At 48.2% G+C, this 20,362-nt stretch overlaps 1 protein-coding gene across 1 annotated transcript; it reads right to left on the bottom strand.

The window, feature by feature from the left end:
* Window positions 1–1,083: 1,083 nt before the first annotated feature.
* PDHA2 (pyruvate dehydrogenase E1 subunit alpha 2) lies at window positions 1,084–2,483 on the bottom strand. Its single transcript, XM_008143530.3, has one exon. The coding sequence runs from the start codon at window positions 2,466–2,468 to the stop codon at window positions 1,179–1,181; it is 1,290 nt and encodes a 429-aa protein (XP_008141752.3). The 5' UTR covers window positions 2,469–2,483; the 3' UTR covers window positions 1,084–1,178.
* Between the last annotated feature and the right edge of the window lie 17,879 nt (window positions 2,484–20,362).

Here is a 20,362-nt window from a genome sequence, read left to right on the forward strand (position 1 = left end):
CTCACAGGCATGCTATTATAGTAGGTAGTATTAATGGTTAATTTAAGTAAACGATTGTAAGATGCATAGCAGTAAATTGTCCTGATTCCTTGGTGTGGCTTGAAATTACCTCTCTAGCTCAGGATAGTGATTTTACTCACAAACCCCTGGCATGGTGGAGAACTTTTTTTTTCTTTGAATAAGAGTATTTACTAAAATAACTTAAAGCTAAATCAAATAGAACTATTACAACAAACAACTTGGGAAGTTAAATACTTGTTTTTCTGTTTTTCCTATTATAGACGTCTATAAATTTAAAAAGCTCTTTTAAGATATCCACACTGTATAAATAAACACGGTGGCTGGCCATCAGACTAAGGTGGCCTTAATGCCTCAGTAGCCTTTGTAATCAAACCAAAACCTAAGCCAGAGTCAATGCACTAAAACCTGGGAAAATGAAACTCAGGGCCGAAACCGGTTTGGCTCAGTGGATAGAGCGTCGGCCTGCGGACTGAAAGGTCCCAGGTTCGATTCTGGTCAAGGGCATGTACCTTGGTTGCAGGCACATCCCCAGTAGAGGTGTGCAAGAGGCAGCTGATTGATGTTTCTCTCTCATCGATGTTTCTAACTCTCTATCCCTTCCTCTCTGTAAAAAATCAATAAAATATATTTTTTTAAAAAAGAAAAAGAAACTCAGGAACAACCAATCAGAAACCCTGGGCAACTAGGCTTTTCTAAATAAGGCAATGCTTAAGCTGTGGCCAATCAAGTGACTTCCTTGTTTTGCTTCTTCAGAAGACCCTCTCCCCTAGCTCCTGCGGGAGGATGGCTTCTCTCTACCTCTTGTTTGGCACTGCTTGGTTCTAACCAATGTCTGCTCAAGTAAGCTCTTGAAAATTGTAATGGGCTTCAGTGTATCGTTTCAATTACTAAGTGATTAACTTCATGGTGTCTTTTAATGCCACGATGTACAACTGAATGAACTATCCCTTTCTTTGAGGGTACATTTCCCACTGCTCTCTCTTAATCTCCTTGAATAGATTCCTAAGGCTCTCCGTTTCTTTCCATAAAACACACACCAGGCTTTTGTTTTCTGGACTTTATTTACCCCTCCTTCACAAAACCGGGCACACATATTCTTCAAGTTGACCATGAAAGGTTTCCCTCGAAGGACTGAAAAACAAATCCACCGCCTCCCTCTAACTGACGGACTTAAACTTGATCCACTGATTGGCGCCGCGGACCTCAAACGGAGGGTTATCGCTGTAGACGTGATGGGCTATTTCTTCCAGAGGCGGTTCAGGATCCGTCGTAGCAAACTGGGCCGCCTCCTCGACTTCTTTCCTCACGTCCGCATCCATTTCCTTCAGCTCCTCCACACTGGCCAGCTGCTGGCTGACCATCCTGTCCCTGAGCAGCACGATCGGGTCGCTCTTACTCCGCACGCTCTGGATTTCCTCCCGCGTGCGGTAGCTGACGCCCGGGTCGCTCATGCTGTGCCCGTGGTAGCGGTAGGTCTGCAGCTCCATCACGATGGGCCCCTTGCCGGCCCTGCAGTGGTGGGCGGCGAACTTGGCTGCCTCGCGAACGCAGAGCACGTCCATGCCGTCCACCCGCAGCCCCGGGATGAAGTGGCCCCGCTTGTAGTAGTCGGTGCTGGCCGCCGCTCGCTCGGCCGCCGTGCCCATGCCGTAGAGGTTGTTCTCGCAGACGAACACGCACGGCAGTTTCCACAAGCTGGCCATGTTGAACGCTTCGGCGATCTGACCCTGGTTGGCGGCGCCGTCCCCGTACAGGGTCAGGCAGACGTCGTTGCTGCCCTTGTATTTGCAGGCCAGGGCGATCCCGGCCCCCAGGGGCCCCTGGGCGCCCACGATGCCGTTGCCCCCGTAGAAGTGCTTGGCGTACATGTGCATGGATCCCCCTTTGCCTTTAGCACAGCCGCCTCTCCGCCCCGTCAGCTCCGTGAGGATGGACCGGACCGAGAGCCCGCGGGTGTAGCAGAGGCCGTGAGCCCGGTAGGAGGTGATGACGTGGTCCGTGGCCCGGATCCCGGCCTCCAGGCCCACGCAGCAAGCCTCCTGGCCATCGCACAAGTGACAGAAGCCGCGGATGAACTTCTGTTTGTACAGCTGATCCGCCTTCAGCTCCATTCGGCGAACCACCTGCATCGCCCGGTAGTATTTGAGCCCCTCCTCCCGGGTGAGCACGGCCCTGACCGGGGGACCTTCCTCCAAACGGTAAAGTTCACATTGCTTAATGTCAAACGTGGCCTTGCTGCAAGAGTTGCCGGCTGCCCCCAGCATTCTACTGGCGGGCTTCGGGGCGACCCGGGGCAACACGCGGGACACAGCCGCGGCGAGCATCTTCCTCATGGAGGGCAGCGGACCGGCGGGCACCCCCAACTGCCCGGAGCCCCGCTCCTCCGCGCGATCCGAGCGCGTGTGGCGGCGACACAATGGCCTCGCTGGTGACAGAGGCCACGTCATGGGCGCTGGGCCGGTCGCTGGCCGCCAGCCTGCAGCGATGGGTTTTTACTGGGCCTTCCAACTGTAACATTAAGAATAAAGGTTGTTTCTGATGCTGGAAGACGTGGCTGACCTGCACACGGATCTTAATTAAGGCCGTTGGCATTGCTGCGCCATAGCAGTCTGAGTCCTTTCTCCCTGCTAAGTGCTGCGAAGCAGGGCTTCCTGGCCGTGTACCAATGGAAGAGGGGAACAAACGCAATTTCTAAGGCACACCAGAGTTCTGACAGTGCACACCGAAGATATTCTCATGGATAGTTCTATTACATCTTTTAAAAAATCCTTTACATATGCATGAAAGTTGTAGCCTACTTGAAAATATACCATATGTAGTTTAATGTAAAAAAAAAAATCTACAAATTATTTGCAGTTTAAACACTTAACTTAAAAACAAAAGCTTTTTTTAAAAAAAAAGTTGGTGCTCCAGCAGAACACACCACATTCATCCTTTTAGCTTCTAGCACCTGTTTTCACCTGGGGAGGCAGTGAAGCAGGTACAAACTCCAGCCTGAGAATAGTAATAGTCTAAACCCAATAATAAGCTTTGCTTGGTGTGGGGAAATTGAAGGCAGGGCTGAGATACAGATTGATGTAACAAGTTTTTTGGTTTTTTTTTTATATGGCATCTTTCTTATAATCCTGACTTCTGTCCAGCCAATTTTAGTCCTATTTTCTGACCAATTTACTTTAAAAAATAATTTTTTTTAGTCATTTCCTATAATGTCTTTAACAGGTTCCCATAGAAAATATCACGATTCAGGTGATTCTGTCTTTTGCTTTTATAGCAATCTAAATAGTACCCGTATTAGTCTGGAAAATTAAAAGCATGTTCTTACTAATGCCTCTTTATATAGTAAACATTAAAAAGTGTAATTTTTTATAAAGTGACCCACTCAACAATATATAGTTTGGACTGAAGGAGAGCAATACTGTGTTTGCTTAAGCAACTGGTAACAGTTCAATCACAGGACAAAAGAAGTCTCCGGTCTAGGATTACAAAGATCACGTATCCTGTTTCCATTTTATGCTTTTACTGGGAAGGTGATTTTGTACCTGAATAAATCAATCATGACCGGAGATCCTCTTCTATTTAGACTGTTAAGGAATTCTCCTTAATGTATACTGTTTTATAACCACTGCCTATTTGTAAATAAACATACAAATAAAATACAAAATCCCTGTCTGTAAATAAATTCTTACCCAAATTGCCCTAGGGCATACTCAAAGCAGCTGCTTTCTCTTTATCTAGTTGCAAGTATTGTTTTGGACACATCTTTTGATAGTTAGGCAGGAAGGATAAAGTAGCTTATTAAAAAGTTATAATTTCTCTTAAAATTCCATCCTCCTCCCACCTTCTCAACCCACTCATCATAATGGGTTTCATTTCTTCACTCATTTTAAAATTCTGCTGTTGGAATTCGTGGTCTTCTGTGATGTTTGCTCCCTCTTTGATAGTTAGCCTGTCTCTGCTGTTCTCTTTCATTCCTGCAGGTATTGGAGATCTCCAGGGAGCATTATCTCCATGAGAATGAGAAAAATGACACTGCAGGATGGAACAGTAGTGTTAATGGGTCACTGAGTGACAGCTGAGCCTTCTCTCAGAGGTATCAGCAAGCCTAGCACTGCCAGGAACACAAGAGCTATAAAGTAAAGTGTGCCAATTTAATCTTGTCACACATAGCCTGGGCTGCAAAGATAGAGCTCCCCTTAAAAGCCCAGTGTGACAAGGCTAAATCGGACTAGTGCCAGAGGAGAAACATGCAAAGATGCCAGTTGGGAAATACCTGTGCTACAGGTCGCCACAGAAAAGGGACCTATTTTTTTTTTTTTTCATCAGTCTCTGGTTAAGATAATAAATAATAAAATGCGATACTTCCAGTGACTTTTTGGACATTATTTACCCTATATCTTATAAACTATCTTACTCAAAGATAAAAGAAATTATAGTTGCATAGTATGATGACAAAATATTTCCATTAAATTGATTAATCCTGATAATAATTTTTGAATGTTTATAGTATTTTTAAACCCATTCACATTTTCAAAGTAAAAGTGAAATTTTCAGATGCCAGTGTAAAAGTTTATAACTCCCCAAGGATATCTTCTTATCTTCCTCTATACAAACAAGTTATAAGCTAAGCATAGACAATACAGTTAATGGTGTGTTTTTCTTTAAATGTCTTGTCATTATTCAACAATAGGTTTATTACCAAACAGAACTAAGAATATTGTGCACCGGGCCTCTCATCTACATGTTCACCACTGAAATGTTGCTTGCAATTACAACCCCCATAAATTCTAAGATTTTAATTAACACAGAAACTCACTTTTAATATATTTGAAATTAAAGGAAAACAGATGAGCACTTTTATAAGGCCAATGGTAGGGTTTACATTTAATTAATAAAAAAAAAACTAATAAAAGAGAAGCTAGTGATTATAGCAGCAGTCATTCATGTCAGTGTGACAGAATTTCACATTTCATGTCTAATGGTTGATCCTAAAGGGGCATTTCTGAATTTATCTTTAAAGTGTCACTCCCATTGCATCAATATCATATAAAATATTTTAAAATGAGTGACAAGGAAATGTTAAAGAAAAAAAAAGAACAGTGTGTTTGAAGGATATTTAAATTCATCCAGTAATAATTGCATATTTTGCCAAATGTTAAGTGAACATTTTAAACCTGTTAAAAAGTGAATATTTCTAGATAAATAATATTAGATCTCATTATATGATTAGTGGCAATCTGTTTTTTTCATAGCACTAAGATTTTATGATTAAGAGTGATAAGTAAGAACTTACTAAAAAAAATTGAGTTATATATAACTTAGAGAAAAGTTTTACCCATGTGGTCTATTACTTTATCTCCTTTGGGGAAAGGGAAAATGTCAGTACCATATATTCTGCAAAATAATGACAATCAAGCAAGATTTCTCTTTAATCTATATAATAAAAAGCCAGGGTCAGAACGACAGTTACAACCGAAGGCTCGACCAGACTGGAAGTCAGTGCTGGGTTGCTGTGGCCCCAACCCAGCACTAACTGCCTAGGGGGCTGAGGATCAGGCCTGCAGAGAGAGAGAGGCAGGGTCTTATCCGTAGCCTCTGTGGCAGCCATTGATCAGAACTTGCCTATCTTTCTTTCCCAGCCTGGCCAACAACCAGGCCTCCATTTCTCTCCAGACCTCCACGGGGCTGCTGATCAGTGCCACCTTTCTACTGACCAGTGCCACCCGGTTGATAGGCCCAGAGATGCTGACTGGCATAGAAACCAAGCAATCAGAATCAAATCTGGGTGAATGTAAGGAGCCAATGGCTGCCTAGGAGGCAGAGCTTTTGACGCTGACTGGCATAGAAACTGACCAATCAGAACCAAATTGGCCAACAGAGGAGGGCAGTTGGGAGTGAGATCAGGCTGGCAGGGGAGAGCAGTTGGCGGCTCGATCAGGCAGGAAGGCAGAGGCAGTTAAGGGCGATCAGGCAGGCAGACAGAGAGGTTAGGGGCAATCAGGCAGGCAGGCAGGCAGGTGAGTGGTTAGGAGCCAGCGGTCCCAGATTGTGAGAAGGGTGTCTGACCGCAGGTGTCAGACATCTTCTGAGGGGTCCCCAATTGGAGTGGGTGCAGGCTGAGCTGAGGGAAACCCCCTCCATGCACGAATTTCATGCACTGGGCCTTTAGTGTTATAAGTGAGGTCATTACAGAACAGTTTAGAACTGTTGGCAGACTTTTTTTTTCTTCTCCTCACTCCTATCATAATTCTGAAGTATCTATCCTATATAATAAAAGGCTAATATGTAAATTGACTGAAGAGCAGAATGATCAGGTTGCTATGATGCGCATTGACCACCAGAGGGCACAGGCTGGGCTGAGGGATGCCCTCAGTGCACAAATATTGTGCACTGGGCCTCTAGTACAGTGGTCACCAAATTTTTGAGCCTTGCAGACCCACCAGTGGTCTGCGGACCACCGGTTGTCGATGGCTGCTCTAGTCTACACTAATAATAGAGAAACATGCAAATTGACCGTACCTTCGCTATGCCCACAGCCAATCAGAGTGAGTATGCAAATTAACCCAACAAATATGGAGGTTAATTTGCATATTCAGGCTGTAGGAGCAGCGCCCTAAGCCTCCGGCGGATTCAAGGGGACCTGGGCAGGTGGCAGGGGGCAGCGCCCTAAGCTGCCCTGCTATCACAGGACAAAGAGGCCAGGCCTAGCCGAGATCCGCAATCGCCATCACGGGGCGAGCAGAGCAGGCAGAGAAGAGACCCATGATCGCCATCACGGGGCAAGCAGAGCAAGCCAGGCCTAGCCGAGACCCACGATCGCCATCAATGGGTGAGCAGAGCAGTCAGAGATGAGACCCATGATCACCATCATGAGATGAGCAGAGCAGGCAGAGATGAGACCCATGATCGCGATCATGGGGCGAGCAGAGCAAGCCAGGCCTAGCCGAGACCAACAATCGCCATCACGGGGCGAGCAGAGCAGGCCGAGCTGAGACCCACAATCGCCATCACGGAGCGAGCAAAGCAGGCCAGGCTGAGTGGAACCCAGGATTGCCATCACGGGGAAAGCAGAGCAGGCAGAGAAGAGACCCACAATCGCCATCACGAGGAGAGCAGAGCAAGCCAGGCCAAGCCAAGACCTGCGATCGCCATCAGGGGCGAGCAGAATAAGCAGAGACCAGACCCATGATCGCCATCATGGGGCGAGCAGAGCAGGCCAGGCCAAGCCAAACCCACCATCGCCATCACGAGGGAGCAGAGCAGACCAGGCAGAGCTGACCCGAGATCACGGGGTGCAGCCAAGGGAATTCTCCCTGTCCCCAGAGTTAGGAGCACCAGCCCAGGTCTACCCAGCAGCCTGGTTCTGAATGCGGGGGTGAGTTCCTGCAGGTTTGATCGCCACGGACCAGTGCCTTTGTTATTGCTGTGTGTCTGGGTTTTGATTGGACAAATGCCCGGTGGTCCCAGCGGGGCCAGCTTAGCAAAATCTTTTAGGAAGAGAATTCTGTCTGGGTTTTCTCAAATTCCCTCAGCCCCTACTTACCCCTCTGTAAAGGCACAGAACAAGTGAGGCCCTTAAATAAAAATCAGAGGTCTCCAGCAACAGTGGGCCTCTCTCATCACAGTCATTTGGACTGGATGGCCTTTGAGTATTTATCTAGGCACCATGACAGAGAAACACAAGCTCAAGTCATGATCTCTGCCCTTAAAACATTCACAATCTTATTAGAGCGAGTGGATGATAAAAGTGTCGTAATAACATCATAATGTAAGGCAACAATACAGAGAGGAACAGAGGCAATTGCTAGGATGATTTTCCAATAATTAGTACAAAGAGTATGTGCTATGAATTAAATAAAAAAAAATATATGTGGAAGTAGCTGCTTCATGAGTATGGCATCACTTTATATTTTAAAGGAAGCTGAGTTCCATGTGAACTGTGAACTATGCTATGATATCTGAGGCACAGGACAAGGGAGGCCCTAAGTGTACAATGCTTTGATATTTGAGTCATTCTTTATTGTTCAATGTAATTTATTTCTATACGCCTCAGTTTTGTAATAGTTAAATTACTAGAATAATACATCTTGCTATAAAATATTACTAGAAGATTGCCAAAACCGGTTTGGCTCAGTGGATAGAGTGTCGGTCTGTGGACTGAAGGGTCCCAGGTTCGATTCCGGTCAAGGGCATGTACCTTGGTTGTGGGCACATCCCCAGTGGGAGGTGTGCAGGAGGCAGCTGATCGATGTTTCTAACTCTCTATCTCTCTCCCTTCCTCTCTGTAAAAAATCAATAAAATATATTTTAAAAAATTAAATATTACTAGAAGATCAAATGATCAGGTGACATTTATTGTTATTTTCTATAAATGAAGACAATCTCTGGTATGCTAAAGTGATAGGTATTATAGAAATATTCAGATAGAGAGACCTACAGGCTTGATTACAAGTGAGGTTTACTATCACAACCCAAATTTATTGCTTAAAAATAAAGCAGGGAGCCAACTAGAAACTGAACCAAATATAAGCCCTTGAAGGGCAAATGTAAATTGGATAAGCTTTGCTATTACAAGAGCAAGAAGAAAAAATTCAGATGCAAGAATGAAAACCACATTGCATCCACTTTAAGTAGCTGTTAAAGAAAAAGAATGGTATACTATGAAAATACTTAATACAGATTGTAAAGACATTTGTTCAAAGAGGATTTCCTAAAGTAGGTGATATTTCAGTTAATTTTTTTTAAATGTGAAGAGGTTAGCTAGATAAGAAAAAGGTGTAGGGGTCACGAATTGCAGAGGGTGCAGGCAGTGCTAAGGTGTCTCCCCCCCCCCCACACACTCCGTGCACAAATTTTGTGCACCGGGCCTCTAGTATATATATAAAAGGCTAATATGCTAAGTGTCCTTCCCTCCATCAGGTTAATGATGTCACATAGCAATGCCTGGCTTCCTCTTCCTAGTGACTAGCCTCCTTGGAGTTTCTTCAGCCCAGGAACACAGGTAGAATCACTTTACACTGTAACCAAATGTCTGTGAAGTATTTTCCCATGCCTAATCTCACTTTATCCTCACAAAAGTCCTGGAGTAGGTAGATAGGAGACTTGGTGGAATCCTATTTTCTTTTCTTTAGCCGGAAAATGGAGATTTAGAAAGTTTAGAAACTTGACCCGACTAAAAAGAAGTAATAAATGTTGGACCTTGAAAATGACTTCAGGTTTTCTCACTGCACAGAGTATAGTCAAACACTGCTGCAGTTAAATATTTTACCCTTTGTTCTCCCTGCATGATCTACAATAATAATCAGCTTCGTGTTGATATTTATTGCTGTGTTGCTGACAATTACCTGAAAGAGAAGTTGGGATGCTTCACTGGGCTGGAAAAAGTTTAGCTAAATCAGAAAGCAGGTCTAATTATGAAAGTTTATTCTACATCTATAAAAAGCTAAGTTGACTTGCACATGTGTGATACATATAAAGCTCTTGCTGGTGCCAATCACACATATGTGTTTTGATCTGTCATTGTCGATCATAAATTTGGTTGCCACTTCTATTATAGAGAAAGAGTGAATAGCAATATTAAAATATTTCTCTAATTAATTTCCTCTCAATGGGCATGAATTCATACACCGGACCTCTAGTCTATATTATAAAAAGCCCATGGCCATAATGCCATAACGACCAAACAACCAGTCACCATGAAGTGCATGGAGCACCTCTCGGTCCCTCCCCCGCGGCCTACAGGCTCCGATCCCAGCAAGGCTGGCGGCCAGCGGGTATGGTGAGGTACACGTGGGTAGGTGGGGCTGCAAGCTTGGTGGAGCACACGAGGGTGGGCGGGGTGGCACCATTTTGCATGCTGGGCTTCTAGTCCTACATAATAAAAAGGCAATATGCAAATTGCATCACTCCGCTACGCCCACTATTGGGCCGGCTGGAGGCGCGGGGGGCGGGACTCAGGGTGGCCGATTGGCTGGCAGTAGGAGCGGGGGGCGGGGACTCACGAGTCCCTGTTCCCCGCTCCTCCCACAGGCCTAAACGGCTGGCACTGCGGGAGGACCCATGGGGCCCGCAGAAGACGCTGGTGGCGGCAGAAGATGCTGGTGGCCCATTGCGTGGCTGCCGGCACCAGTTTTCCACCAGCACCAGTTTTCCTCTGGCCACCGCCCCCCATCGGAGTGCCTCCTGAGTCCTGCCCTCAGCCTTCAGGAGGCGCTTCGATCAGGGGTGGCCAGACGAAAACTGGTGCTGGTGGAAAACTGGTGCTGGCAGCCAGGTGAAGGAAAGTCTATTGCACGAAACTTCGTGTAATGGGCTTCTAGTCATTATATAAAAATTCAGGACAAATTACCATGAAGGGAAGATTTGATTGAAAACAAGAGGTAAAGTGATAGTGTTTCTCATTCCACCAGATAGTGATGGTGTAAGAAAAGGAAGGATGTTATGGGTTAATTTTTAGTAACAACTGTTGGAGCCACCATCTTTCTCCTACTGGATAATCCCAGACATATGAGTCATTGTGGCCAAAGTACTCAACCCCTATTCCTAGTGTTTGAAACCAAGTTCTAGCAGATAATGATAAAAGAGATCATAATACAAAAGTATATTTTAAAAATTCTTTCCAAACATTGTTAATAAGGTCCTAATAAATAGAACTTTAATTGAATGTGGCCAGCTGGAATAAAAAATAAAAATTCATGTATAATTTAGTGTCAAGATTTACTAATGCCTAGTATCTCAAATAGTAGAGGACCAGAAGAGGAGTCAAGAGTTGTGTCCTGATTTCTGTTCAGTTCTTTGAGTTGTTTTCTAAAATCATAACCTCATTCAAAATAAATATAATCAATTCAATACATATCTCTAAAAAATCAAAGTAAATTCAACAAAACCCAAGTCAGAGTCAGGTGCATTTCCTCTAAAACTTATTTACACTTCTTGGGAAAGTTTATTTTTTTCCCCAACAGATTTTAAATCTCATATACTTAAAAACCCATGTCTCAAATTTTTATTCTTTGAAGACATAGTTATCCCTAGTAACCTTAATTTTAATAGCAAAAAAGTACATATTATGTGTGACAGTAAAAATAAACTCTACATATTAAATAGTGAAATGAGAACTTCTTGCACAGTCTTTTATGTTATATTAGTTTCTCTTAACTGTATCATTTTATGGTGTTTTCTTTATAGATGGTCTCCAATAACCCTCCCATTCTACCAACTTTGGGTAGACTATTACCTTTTGCTAATATCAGTACACAATAATTTCATTTGATTTGCTTCTTTTGAAGACCGAGTCACTGAACTAGGTTTAAAGAGAGACAAGGGAATGTTGGCAAAATTCCAAGGCATTGCTGCCCCCTAGAAGGAAGTTTGAGCAGCACATTTGACCATTACAGACAAATCTTGGGGAAAGGAGGCTAAGGAAGAAGGCAACTCTTGTGCTCCATTTTAACAACATATTGTTGGCCTCATCATGTGTTTCCTTTGCCCTATTTTGTAGCTAAGCTTGGTGCAGTCTTTGTTATCACATCCTAAACTGAGATTCTGCTAGATCACTAGGCTCTCTCAGGAGACCCCTGTAAACATATGCAAACAGGAAACATTTTTTGGCAAAATATTTTTTTAAATAATGAAGATGAAATATTAACCTCCATATGCATTAATTGAGATTTAAGGCACTGTTGTAAATATTGCCCAGGTAAGGGATAGCCTTGAATCTCTGCTGGAGACATGAATTTAACAAAGTTTGCTCATTTGATCCTCACAGAGGCAGGTAAGGAAGTTGCTATCATTCTCAGTTTCTACATGAAGAAACCCAGGCCAAGAGAGATTAGGTAAAGGCAAAATGTACTATGCTAGTAAAAATGTAAAAACATAACATTTATTCTTCACTTATTCAGCACATATTATAAAGTAACTTCCTTCTATATGTCCCCTTTTTTTGAACTAAGTAGTAAAAACACAATGATGACATTCAATTAGATTTTCCTGTACTTAATCCAGTTCACAGGGAGGTGTACTGTGAGCTCTCAGCTTTTCTGGCACTGCATGTAGAAAAGGACACATCATTATTGAATGACAGAGGAAGCAACACATGAGCAGCTGTTACAGAGACAATAAAACTAATGTATTGCATTCCAGGCAATGGTTACAGTGACAGTTTGTCTTTATTAGGATCAATGATGAGCAAATTAAAAATAGAGTACTGCCAAACTGCAACATACAAAACAGAATATTCTAATTTTGTAAAGTTGTGCTGTCTCCTTTAATTTGGTAATACAGCAGAGCTGAAAAAGCACACTGGGAAATATGAAAATCAGGATCTCATAATTATACAGTACATTATGAATATGAATGCATTTTCTCCGAGCAACCTAAGACAATGGCTGTAGATATTTTATGGAGCTTTTTTGTGTGCGTGAGAATCTCTCTGTTCCCACGGACCCACTGTGCATCTAGATTCTAAAATATTTCCATAGTACCCATCACTGTAAATCTAAAAGGCCACCATGGGAGAAGCCTCAGAGAGGTTTTGAAAGAAAAGGGCCAATAAAATCACCCACATTGGTGAATGAAGATAGTGTACAAGAAGAGCTTTAAGCTCAAATATGTGAGGTACTTGTCAATAGCACCATATTCAGAAAGCAAGCTTGTTGGGCAATGGTTAGAGAAATTTAACAAGCTTCTGTCAGGGCCACCAGCTGGCTAAGCAGCTTCCATTCTCTTAGGCCACAAGCCCTGCACTGAAATTTATGGTGAATTTTTCTGAAAACATAACTTTTATCTTCCCTCATTTATCCCTATTCTCACCACATTTCATGGTAAGAATTACCATCTACTTATAAGAAGGCATTATGACTTTTAAAGAGATTTTCCAAATTTAATGAATTTTACTATATTGTTTAGAAAATTATATGGAATGTATCATATCCCCATTGACTTACGGAGAAACAGAGCCGACTTGGCAAGGTTAATAAGCCCAATGAACACTGGGCATGTCCTCAGGTCATGCATCTAATTTGTAAAGAGCCAGTCTTGTCTTCAGATCCAGTGCTCCTTGCCCGCACATATTACACTGCTCCCCCGTCCCAGCTGCCTGTCTCTTGATGATTTTTTATATCTACAGAGCTTCCTTCCCCTTAATCTCAGCTGAAGAGACATTCTCTTCTTATCTGAAATCTAACCTCTCAGCCTTGCTGCAGAACATGCTATTCCCTCAAAATGAGACACTGCTTTTACTCATGTACTCCCACCCTTATCCCCTACTAGAGAAGCATCAATTTTTGTCTTCTTTGGTCTTTCCTGCTCATATTTCCTCAGCTCTGAAAGGGGACACCAGAGTCCTCATTGCCTCTTTCAGATCTCATCCTGTAATATTCCTTTTATCTAGTCAAGCTCTGCAAACATGCAGCCTGTACCCTCAAGTCTCCATTTACTTTCCTCTAATTGCTTCCATATGCTTCTGCAATCTGTGTCCTCAACAATGAACTGAAATTCCTCACATCAAGGACTTGGCTACATTTAATGACAACTTCAGTCTTATCTCTCTCTAGAACTGTCTACTACATAACGGAAGTGTTTCTCAATGGATATTCCCTTACCCTAACTTCAAAAAATGTATCATGTTCTTATGCTGCTCATACCCCAGACTTCATTTCCTGATATGTCAACCTTGACCCAAGAAGTAAATGTGGGTCTAAAGTTTAATACTATATGCTCTATTCTTGCCAGCTTCAATGATTACCCACAATCTCATGTGATTTATTGGTTTAATTCTCACCAGTAGGGAACTACAAACTACATTTTTAGCATTAACTTCACTTCATCCTTTCTATCAGGAAAAAAAGTCCATTTGCAAGCCCTATAGCTACTTACACGTGAAAATTTCTATAAAGATTTCCTACCTTCTAACCATTTAATTAAAAATATCTTCTCTTCACAAATTTATTGTTATTATTAGAGACCCATATTACTGATTCATAAACTTAAAATATACCTTCACTATAGTGTGATTTGAAAAATTGTATACTGTAAATGAATAAAGCACAAAGACAAAATATTTAAATCACCCAAAGATAACTGCTGTTAAAATTTCATTTATTTTCTTTTTAAAAATTTTTCCCATATAATTAAGCATTTGTAATCTCTTCAGATTTTTGTATCATATTATAATTATTTTCAAAATAATCAAAAGCTATTGAGGATCCATGCGTCCCAAGCCACAGCCCCTGCTAAAGAGTGTTGGACCCCCAGAACCAGGCTGGGAAGGGAAAGGCCTGGGCATGAAGATCTTGGACTTCCTTGTTCCTGCCCAGAGCTGAGAGCTTGCCTTATGTCCTCAGGCAGCTTGCTGCATGAATGGTCATGTGGATCCTGCAAGGGTGGGTTCCTTGGTCTTCAGAATCTGAGTAGGAATACTTACTCTCTCAGGAGCACAGAGAAGGAAAATTGAGGCTCACAGTTGGGTAGAAACATAGTGGAAATATTTAGGAGGTGACTAGATTATGGGAAAGTGATTAGAAGAGACCCTGGGTGTTGCTGACCAGGAAGAGTAATAAGAACAGAATATTCGAGAAACCAAGATGGCGGCATAGGTGAAACACCTAACCTGCAGCCGGGCACAACAATTTCAAAGGCACAACTAGAGGTCAGAACAGACATCGTCCAGAACCACAGGAGAGCTGGCGGACTGAAATGCCCACAGCTGGGGGGAAGGAGAAGGCCACGGGGACAATCGGGGGAGCCGTAAAAGCCTGAGGTATGGAGAAACTGGCCGAGACACGAGCACGCGCGCCTGCGGGGAGGATGGAGCCGGAGAGGAAGGGGCGGCTGACGGCCTGGCCGGCGTTCACTGGCAGGAAGGAGATAAAGGCTCCAGAGTGCGCTAAGCGCCGGCTCCGACTGCACTGAGCGCCAGTTCCGGGCGAAACCCTGGGAAGCCAGGCGCAGGCTGGGGGAATGAATCTGGGCTGTGGGGCGCAGGCACAGAGGAGCGGGGGAAGGCAGAGCTCCAGAGGCGCGCACGGGAAGGGGCGCAAAGGACGGACTGTTGCCTGCGCCACTGAACTGCCCTAGCGGGAAGGAGACATAAGCTCAGGACCGTGCTGAACCCCAGTTCCGACTGCACTGAACCCCAGTTCCGGGCGAAACCCTGGGAAGCCAGGCTCACGCTGGGGGAATGAATTTGGGCTGCGGTGGCGGAGGCACAGAGAAGCGGCGGCTCCAGACGCGCGCACTGGAAGGTGCGCAGAGGACGGACTTTTGCCTGCGCCACTGGGTGGCCCTGCTGGGAAGGAGACAGGGACGCCAGACTGCGCTGAGACCCAGTTCCAACTGCACTGAAACCCAGTTCCAGGCGAGAATCTGGGAGTCCAGATTCATTAGGGGAGGGACTGGACTGTTTGGCAGTGGGCGAAACTCCAGGGCGCGTTTCTCTCAGAGGTGTTTGCAAGGAATACAGAGGGACACAGACACAGGAGCCTCATAGGGCGGGGCTGACAGGAAGCCAAGGTTGTAGGCTCCACCCTGTAGGTCCGCCCCAGCCAAGCTGAGCAGAAGCTTTTTCCTGCTGAGTGCCTCAGGTAGTGGCTGACCCACACTGCATTGGAGACCCAGAAACGAGGGCATCTAATGGTTGGTGGGAGATGACACCAGATTTCAATCACTTGCATAAGGGAGGCATTCTAGAGGCAGACTCAGTGAGCGCCAAGGCATTGCTGCATCAAGACCCGGCCCACAAACATGTCTCCTGCACAGCAACTCTTCCTATATGGACAAAGAGGGTCCTCACGGCCAATTGGCCTGGAGGACAATTCCTCCCAGTGACACCAACAACAATCAAGACTTAACTGTACAAAGAAGGACCAAGATGGAGACATAGGGCGGCAGCCTGATCGTTGCCTACCACAACAATATTGAGACTACGACGGGAGAGCAGAGCAGACACCAGCCAGAAAGACCGGGGGGCTGGCTGAGCAGATGCTCTACAACTAGAATAAAAGAGAGGGGTACGCAGGATGATGCTGATGCCGGTGACCCAAAGTCCACACTTTAAGATCTATGGCTCAGGCGACACAATGGTGGCCAGGAACGTGCTCGGCGCAGTTCCCCCGGCGGTCTCCGGCTGAGGGGACGGCTCCACTCGCTGCCGAGCACGGACAGACGAGCCCCTGGGAGACATGGGGTGGGAGGCTCCGTGCTTGCTGACCTCCGAGTCCTTCAAGAATCTCAATGCCCCGAAGTGGCCAGGTGCGCACGCTCAGCGACTGGCCACCGTTGCAGACCCAAGGGCCGACGCAGCGACACCGGACCAGCCCACCGCCGGGCACCGGGAACACCGGAGCCTTGCCGAGCCCGCCGCCCAACGAGTTCTGCGGCAGCCGCCCTGGAGCTCTGAGAAAATGACCGAAGGAATTGCTGAGAGGGAATTGACCAACAGGAATTGGGATCAAGAAGACGAAACCCCGCTGAGACCTGAGTCCAGGCGAGCCTGCGAGCCTCTGGGCTCAGATGTGGTCACACGCCTCTGGGTCTAGGTGAGGCCTCACGCCCCTGGGTTTGGGTGAGGCCACGCGCCCCTGGGTCCAGGTGAAGCTGGATTCCAGGTTCGGGTGAGGCCATGTGCCCCTGGGTCCGGGCGAATCTGAACCCTGGGTCTGGGTGAGGCCGTGGGCCCCTGGATCTGGGTAAGGCTGGGTCCCGAGTACGGGTGAGGCCGTGAGCCCCTGGATCCGGGTGAGACCACGCGACCAGGGGTCTGAGAGAGGTAACGCGCCCCTGGGTCCGGGTGGCTTCGTGCACCTAGGTCCAAGTGAGGCCACGTGCCCCTGGGTCTGAGAGAGGCCACGCACCCCTAGGTCCGGGCGAGACCATGTGTCCCTGGATCCGGGTGGGGCCTCGTGCACCTAGGCCCGGGTGGGGCCGCGTGCCCCTGGGTCTGGGGGAGGCCAGGCGTCCCTGGGTCCGGGTGAGACCATGTGTCCCTGGATCCGGGTGAGGCCTCGTGCACCTAGGCCAGGGTGAGGCCACGTGCCCCTAGGTCTGGGGGAGGCCAGGCGTCCCTGGGTCTGGGTGAGACCGTGTGTCCCTGGATCCGGGTGAGGCCTCGTGCACCTAGGCCCGGGTGAGCCCAAGTGGCCCTGGGTCTGGGAGAGGCCAAGCGTCCCTCGGTCTGGGTGAGACCATGTGTCCCTGGATCCGGATGAGGCCTCATGCACCTAGGCCCGGGTGAGCCCAAGTGGCCCTGGGTCTGGGAGAGGCCAAGCGTCCCTCGGTCTGGGTGAGACCATGTGTCCCTGGATCCGGATGAGGCCTCGTGCACCTAGGCCCGGGTGAGCCCAAGTGGCCCTGGGTCTGGGAGAGGCCAAGCGTCCCTGGGTCCGGGTGAGACCATGTGTCCCTGGATCCGGGTGAGGCCTCGTGCACCTAGGCCCGGGTGAGCCCAAGTGGCCCTGGGTCTGGGAGAGGCCAAGCGTCCCTGGGTCCGGGTGAGACCATGTGTCCCTGGATCCGGATGAGGCCTCGTGCACCTAGGCCCGGGTGAGCCCAAGTGGCCCTGGGTCTGGGAGAGGCCAAGCGTCCCTGGGTCCGGGTGCGACCATGTGTCCCTGGATCCGGGTGAGGCCTCTTGCACCTAGGCCCGGGTGAGCCCAAGTGGCCCTGGGTCTGGGAGAGGCCAAGCGTCCCTGGGTCCGGGTGAGACCATGTGTCCCTGGATCCGGGTGAGGCCTCGTGCACCTAGGCCCGGGTGAGCCCAAGTGGCCCTGGGTCTGGGAGAGGCCAAGCATCCCTGGGTCCGGGTGAGACCATGTGTCCCTGGATCCGGGTGAGACCGCGTGCACCTAGGCCCGGGTGAGCCCAAGTGGCCCTGGGTCTGGGAGAGGCCAAGCGTCCCTGGGTCCGGGTGCGACCATGTGTCCCTGGATCCGGGTGAGGCCTCGTGCACCTAGGCCCGGGTGAGCCCAAGTGGCCCTGGGTCTGGGAGAGGCCAAGCGTCCCTGGGTCCGGGTGCGACCATGTGTCCCTGGATCCGGGTGAGGCCTCGTGCACCTAGGCCCGGGTGAGCCCAAGTGGCCCTGGGTCTGAGAGAGGCCAAGCATCCCTGGGTCCGGGTGCGACCATGTGTCCCTGGATCCGGGTGAGGCCTCGTGCACCTAGGCCCGGGTGAGCCCAAGTGGCCCTGGGTCTGGGAGAGGCCAAGCGTCCCTGGGTCCGGGTGCGACCATGTGTCCCTGGATCCGGGTGAGGCCTCGTGCACCTAGGCCCGGGTGAGCCCAAGTGGCCCTGGGTCTGGGAGAGGCCAAGCGTCCCTCGGTCCGGGTGAGACCATGTGTCCCTGGATCCGGGTGAGGCCTCGTGCACCGAGGCCCGGGTGAGCCCAAGTGGCCCTGGGTCTGGGAGAGGCCAAGCGTCCCTGGGTCCGGGTGAGACCATGTGTCCCTGGATCCGGGTGAGGCCGCGTGCACCTAGGCCCGGGTGAGCCCAAGTGGCCCTGGGTCTGGGAGAGGCCAAGCGTCCCTGGGTCCGGGTGCGACCATGTGTCCCTGGATCCGGATGAGGCCTCGTGCACCTAGGCCCGGGTGAGCCCAAGTGGCCCTGGGTCTGGGAGAGGCCAAGCGTCCCTGGGTCCGGGTGCGACCATGTGTCCCTGGATCCGGGTGAGGCCTCGTGCACCTAGGCCCGGGTGAGCCCAAGTGGCCCTGGGTCTGGGAGAGGCCAAGCATCCCTGGGTCCGGGTGCGACCATGTGTCCCTGGATCCGGGTGAGGCCTCGTGCACCTAGGCCCGGGTGAGCCCAAGTGGCCCTGGGTCTGGGAGAGGCCAAGCGTCCCTGGGTCCGGGTGCGACCATGTGTCCCTGGATCCGGATGAGGCCTCGTGCACCTAGGCCCGGGTGAGCCCAAGTGGCCCTGGGTCTGGGAGAGGCCAAGCATCCCTGGGTCCGGGTGCGACCATGTGTCCCTGGATCCGGGTGAGGCCTCGTGCACCTAGGCCCGGGTGAGCCCAAGTGGCCCTGGGTCTGGGAGAGGCCAAGCGTCCTTCGGTCCGGGTGAGACCATGTGTCCCGGATCCGGGTGAGGCCTCGTGCACCTAGGCCCGGATGAGCCCAAGTGGCCCTGGGTCTGGGAGAGGCCAAGCATCCCTGGGTCCGGGTGAGACCATGTGTCCCTGGATCCGGGTGAGGCCGCGTGCACCTAGGCCCGGGTGAGCCCAAGTGGCCCTGGGTCTGGGAGAGGCCAAGCGTCCCTGGGTCCGGGTGCGACCATATGTCCCTGGATCCGGATGAGGCCTCGTGCACCGAGGCCCGGGTGAGCCCAAGTGGCCCTGGGTCTGGGAGAGGCCAAGCGTCCCTTGGTTAGGGGTGAGGCCACGTGCCCCTTAGTCTGGGTGACGCCGTGCCCCTGGGTTCGGCCGAGACCAAACCAGAGGGAGTCGGACCTCCATTACCACCATTTGTCCACCATCCAGAGCTGAGGGGTCAGTGCTGACATGTACACATAAGGAACTACTGGACATTGAAATCGGGTCTCAAAAGAACTGTTGGTCCAGGGGGAAGCTCGCTACAGATTGATTCATTTGCCTGTCAGCATAACTATTATTGCTCGTCTCACATTCAGTTCTTATTAGTATATATCTAGTGACATATGATCTCGCTCATCTAGGGGAAATGATGAACAACATAGACTGAGGAACAAGAACAGAACCAGAAGCAAGGAGGCATCGATCGGAATATCGGGCCTCAGAGGGAGGATAGGGGAGGGTAGGGGGAGGGTGGGGGGGAGGGGGAGAGTTCAACCAAAGGACCTTTTTGCATGCATATAAGCCTATCCAACGGTTAAGTTCAACAGGGGATTGGGGCATGCGTGGGGAGAGGGGTGGGATGGGAATGGGGGGATGAGGACAAATATGTGACACCTTAATCAATAAAGAAATTAAAAAAAAAAAAAAAAAAAGCTATTGAAAAGATCATTTCACTGGCAGCAAAAAAAGTCTCCATCATATGGATGTGCCATAAATAACTAAAATGTACTTCTAAGACTGAACACTTGTCTTCTAAGCAATCTTACACTGTGTTTCAAGCTCTATGCATTAGTGAGAGTACTGATTTTAAAGTTTAGTTTACAATTTTAACACAAAAATTTAATGTACCCAATATATTAATCTCTTATGTTTCCATTACTTTTTTGCACATAATTGTGTGCTAATACATTCTAAATAATTACTTACTATTAATGTCTTTCATCCTCACCCAAGGACATGCTTATTGATTTTAGAGAGAGGACAAGGCAGGGGGCAAAGGGGGAGAGAGAAAGAAACATTTATGTAAGAGAGAAACATTGGTTACCTTCC

This window comes from Eptesicus fuscus, chromosome 2, assembly GCF_027574615.1.
Source record: "Eptesicus fuscus isolate TK198812 chromosome 2, DD_ASM_mEF_20220401, whole genome shotgun sequence".
Lineage (NCBI taxonomy): Eukaryota > Metazoa > Chordata > Mammalia > Chiroptera > Vespertilionidae > Eptesicus > Eptesicus fuscus.